The sequence below is a fragment of the Oncorhynchus mykiss genome, chromosome 16, assembly GCF_057628025.1.
Source record: "Oncorhynchus mykiss isolate SJ-2025 chromosome 16, ASM5762802v1, whole genome shotgun sequence".
NCBI classification, from domain to species: domain Eukaryota; kingdom Metazoa; phylum Chordata; class Actinopteri; order Salmoniformes; family Salmonidae; genus Oncorhynchus; species Oncorhynchus mykiss.
This window is the reverse complement of record NC_143037.1, coordinates 58,627,206-58,632,571: the sequence shown is the minus strand read 5'-3', so window position 1 is coordinate 58,632,571 and position 5,366 is coordinate 58,627,206. Positions and strand designations below refer to the sequence as shown.

At 42.7% G+C, this 5,366-nt stretch overlaps 1 protein-coding gene across 1 annotated transcript; it reads left to right on the top strand.

The window, feature by feature from the left end:
- Window positions 1-3,067, top strand: LOC110492354 (neurexophilin-2-like). The gene is made up of 2 exons (XM_090204106.1): window positions 1-313; window positions 1,681-3,067. The coding sequence occupies exons 1-2, from the start codon at window positions 260-262 to the stop codon at window positions 2,449-2,451; spliced, it is 825 nt and encodes a 274-aa protein (XP_090060232.1). The 5' UTR covers window positions 1-259; the 3' UTR covers window positions 2,452-3,067.
- Window positions 3,068-5,366: the final 2,299 nt, after the last annotated feature.

Sequence of the window (5,366 nt, the reverse complement as noted above, 5' to 3'; positions counted from 1 at the left end):
ACAGGGGCTGTCTAATAATATAAGCAGGGTGGATCTCTCAAACAATTTCCTGATGTTCTCTTTCCTCCCAGTTCATCCTGTTTTCACAGAGCCATGGACCTCACGATAAAATGTTATTGAAGCCACTAACAAAATGTGATTTGACTTTCTTGTTAGTCTAAAGGGTTCTACGTTTTCTTCCAAGTGGATTGCTGTCAGACTTTGATTGATTGCCCCGGTGTCCAGATTTGTACGTCAACATAAGACATTCAGAGAAGAAATGAGGGTACTATTAATCAACTTTGCCACCTTCAGTCTGTGTCTTCTACCAACGGTAAGCTATTTCACATATTTCACGTGACAAGTGCAGGCAATCATTTTCAGATAAACAGGTGCTATTCAGAGAGTTAAAGTAAACATGTGTGGCTGTATTTTTTCCATGTGTCTTTTACAAAATAACAATAGTACTTGGCTCTTTGTGCCCATTCATGCTTAGGTGCCGTCCATATGTCTGTGGCGTGGCCCAATTGCTTTTGGTTCTTATTTGAGAAGAGGAGTGAGTAAACTGTGTACCTGACCAGTGACCACTTTGATGCACCAAACCTCTCTGAACAGAAATATAATGGCAACATGTCAAATGTTGGTCCCATGTTTCATGCGCTGAAATAAAATATCCCAGAAATGTTCCATAAAAAGCAGATTTCTTCCCCAATTTTGTGCACAAATTTGTTCACATCCCTGTTAGTAAGTATTTCTCCTTTGCCAAGATAATCCATCCAGCTGACAGGTGTGGCATACCAGGAAGTTGATTAAACAGCATGATCATTACACATCATTTTTCGTGGTATCCAATTGGTAGTTACAGTCTTGTCCCATCGCTGCTACTCCCGTATGAACTCAGGAGAGGCGAAAGTCGAGAACCGTGCGTCCTCCGAAACACAACCCAACCAAGCCGTATTGCTTCTTTATGTAACAGTACAGCATCCGTCCCTCTCCTCGCCCCAACCTGGGCTTGAACCAGGGACCCTCTGCACACATCAACCACAGTCACTCACGAAGCATCGTTACCCATCGTGCCACAAAAGCCATGGCCCTTGCAGAGCAAGGGGAACAACTACTTCTAGGTCTCAGAGCGAGTGACGTCACCGACTGAAACACTATTAGCGCGCACCACTGCTAACTAGCTAGCCATTTCACATTGGCCACATTGACACAATGCCCACTTAACCCAGAAGCCAGCCATGCCAATGTGTCGGAGGAAACACCGTACACCTGGCAACCGTGTCAGCGTGCACTGCGCCCGGCCCACCACAGGGGTCACTAGTGCGCACTAGTGAGTCACTAGTGGACTACAATGGCTCGGGCCATGAACAAAGAGACTGCATCCAATGTTTTTTCGAATTGATAATGGACCGATGAGATGAACCATCTTTTCATACATTTTCATGAAATCATCCCATCATTTTTAGCATGTCTTTGTCAATTCTCCATTAACACTCATGTCCTCTTAATTGTATTTTTAGGATTATGTCCACACTGATCAGTAGATTACCTAATGTACTTGAAGGTTATATCCATATAAAGCCTCCAGGCACGTGACGATTGACAACAATTCGTTAGAGACAGAGAGAGAGAGAGAGACACAGACTGACAGAGAAATTAAAAAAATACTAAATGTATCCTTCATTCATGTGTTCACAGGTGCAAAAGGAGGATGCTGTGAAGACCTTGGACTATCTGAACCTCAGCCCATTTGACTCCCTCTCACAGTCCTCTCCCTATGACATAAGAAGGTTAGGGGTAGATGGAAACATTGGCGCTGCAATGAAAGTCAAACACCTTTCCAAAGACTTCCAGATCGTATCCACCAAGACTAAGCCCCCAAACTATAGCTCTGTGGGCCCACATGGCTGGTCACAGAACCTCTCCCTACCCCTGGATCAGTCACAGTTACACTCCAAACCCAAGCCCCCCATGAAAGCACCTATCAAAGCTAAGAAGACCTTTGGCTGGGGAAACTTCTACCTCAACATCAAAACCACCAAGTTCAGCCTGCTGGTGACAACTAAGATAGTGGACCACATCAACGGCACCTTCAGTGTGTACTTCCATCACAATTCGTCCCATCTGGGGAATATCTCAATGAGCATTGTTCCTCCCTCCAAACCCGTGGAATGGGATAATGTGGGAAGCCCGGAGCTCCAGTTCCAGAATCAGCCACAGTCTACCATCAATGAGCACCTGCAAGAGATGAAGGCCCTCAACTGCAGGGTGGAGTACCAGAGGACCAACAGGGCCAAGAAGACCAAACCCTGCCTCTATGACCTCTCCCAGACCTGCTACTCAGAACACACGCAGTCTCACGCCGCCTGGATCTGTGCCAAGCCCTTCAAGGTCTTCTGTGTATTCATCTCTTTTCTCAGCACCGACTACAAACTGGTGCAGAAGGTCTGTCCAGACTACAACTTCTAGGCAGATCTCCAGCAATTTGGTGGACGAGGATAGTCGATGAACTAGAAAGGTTGATAAGGCATGTTTTTCTACATCTCCTATCCCAGTGGAGAAAGGGGCTTGCGCTGAACGGCAAGGATGGATGGTCCCACACCAACATTCAGGCCTCACACAGACATTCAGATGGAGAGCTTTGTGTTTGGCAGAATGGAAGTCAGCAGCATATGGACAATAACCTAAAAAAAAAATATTCACCACTGAAGGGTAGAAGACAGAAGATCAAGTAGGATAATAGTAAGATTATTTTGTAAACTATTTGTGGTAAAATATTGACTTGGGGGAGTGATGCCCTATGTGCATGCCAATTCCAGCACATCTCTAATCCCTGCTTTTATTACTTGTGGTTATGTTTGGGGAAGTGTTCTGCTTATTTGTCACACGTTGCCCCTTTGTTAGTTTGGGGTTATCCTAACGCAACTAAGGCAAGGTACCTGGATGTTGATTATTGAGTTTGGTCATACTGTATGATTCACATACGGAATCTACATTTGATTTAATTTTACAAGCAGATATGAAATGATGTATGATGGAAAGCAAAATGTAGATTTGAAATGCATATTAAAATGAGTCGTTTTTTTGCTTGATGTGTTATTGAGTTCATACATCACACACTAAGTTTCCTAATGAGTTGGGACGACAACATTAGTAAGGAAAACTAACTGTACTGTACAGAAATTAAGCACCTGTTCGGGACAGAAACAAATTTAATTTGTGTGAATTAGTGCTCAATTCGCATGCGTCCCGTCAATATTTCACTATCTCATTATCGGCGCTTCAAGACATGCTCTCTCTATCACTGCCACAAATAGTGTTGGTGAGTGAGTATGTCCTGTGTATACTTACCTGCTATTGCAACGTGTGAAGTGTTTTTTAACCAGCCGACAATGTGCAAGTTTATAGGTACTACTAGGATAATACACGTAGCTGTCTTTCACAGTTTTTTAATAGGCATATTGTACCTATACGTTTGTCATATCTTTTGGCAGATGATTGCTTATGACTTTTCTTGATTTGTAAATTATTTGTTAAAAATAGGTCAGTATGTTGCCTTGAGTGATTCATCTGATGTTTAAACCCTAAATGATTCATCTCAGATTTGGCTGTTGGACTATAGAAATGGTCATTATGGCGTGTATCACCATTACTATATTGACTGCTATTTAGACAGGTTTATTCTACCATTTTAAACCAAACATTATTTAGCAAAATGCTAATTAAACATCCCACTGGCCAAAGTAAGAGATGTTGCATAATATCATGCAGCAAGGGTTTGGCCTTCAGTAAACAAACAAACCTTGATTACTTTGTATCTCTCCCGCATGTGCACAGTAATCTATTTTTTTACTTAGCAGTGGGGTGAGAGGGGCAGCCTACCCTGCAGCTGTCCCAGTGTGCTTTAGCCAGTGTGGAGCTATGGACAGGCCAGGACAGCCTAGCCAGAGATGTGGACCCTAACCCTGCCACTGAGGCTAGAGTTTAAACTACAAAACCATCCAGAGATACAAAGAGATGGAGATAGAGAGAAACAGAAACATACCCAGAGAAAGGAAGGTCGGAGAAAATGTGACTGACAGAATGAATGACTGATTGGTTGGGTGACCAATGCTGGTCTGTTAAAACCAATGTTGATGTTTTGAGAAGTTATACATGATCAGATTATTTATTAATTTCTCATCCTAAATTAAAGGAGTTCCCTCATCTTTACTTGAAAGTCATTCACATTGACAGAGACTTTGAAAATAGTCAAAACTGTCAAAAGCTTCCATTGGATTGCGTGATTGATCCCATCATATATCCATTCTCTCAGGCTCTCTAAGAAAGTGGAGGAGGAATGAGTTGGATGGGAGAATGATATACCCTCAAGTAGCAAAGACTCCTCAGTCACAGTGAAGTGTCATTGAAATACCACTGATGTGTGACTGAAAGATCCCTACACACTGACAGTTTTAGGGTAGCACTAGAGATACACCGGGAGGGAGAGAAAGATGCTATTCTCTATTCTCCCTCCCTGAGCAGCAGTTGTTTCTCTCTCGGATGTCTGTGTAAGCAACGTCAGATACACTGATATGATGCATCACATGGGAAGTCAACCCCAGAATGATTTTGCCAATGCAACATGCATCTTCATCTGTTTATTGGCCTGGGTTTTTCTATCAATGTGATTCTACATAAGATGTACATGTACAGTGCCTTGCGAAAGTATTCGGCCCCCTTGAACTTTGCGACCTTTTGCCACATTTCAGGCTTCAAACATAAAGTTATAAAACTGTATTTTTTGTGAAGAATCAACAACAAGTGGGACACAATCATGAAGTGGAACGACATTTATTGGATATTTCAAACTTTTTTAACAAATCAAAAACTGAAAAATTGGGTGTGCAAAATTATTCAGCCCCCTTAAGATAAGACTTTGTAGCGCCACCTTTTGCTGCGATTACAGCTGTAAGTCGCTTGGGGTATGTCTCTATCAGTTTTGCACATCGAGAGACTGACATTTTTTCCCATTCCTCCTTGCAAAACAGCTCGAGCTCAGTGAGGTTGGATGGAGAGCATTTGTGAACAGCAGTTTTCAGTTCTTTCCACGGATTCTCGATTGGATTCAGGTCTGGACTTTGACTTGGCCATTCTAACACCTGGATATGTTTATTATTGAACCATTCCATTGTAGATTTTGCTTTATGTTTTGGATCATTGTCTTGTTGGAAGACAAATCTCCGTCCCAGTCTCAGGTCTTTTGCAGACTCCATCAGGTTTTCTTCCAGAATGGTCCTGTATTTGGCTCCATCCATCTTCCCATCAATTTTAACCATCTTCCCTGTCCCTGCTGAAGAAAAGCAGGCCCAAACCATGATGCTGCCACCACCATGTTTGACAGT

Bases quoted from the DNA above. Each gene is read 5' to 3' on its own strand.
- LOC110492354 (XM_090204106.1), top strand. From the start codon at position 260: ATGAGGGTACTATTAATCAACTTTGCCACCTTCAGTCTGTGTCTTCTA. The intron at 314-1,680 runs GTAAGCTATTTC...ATGTGTTCACAG, and splicing joins GTCTGTGTCTTCTACCAACG to GTGCAAAAGGAGGATGCTGT.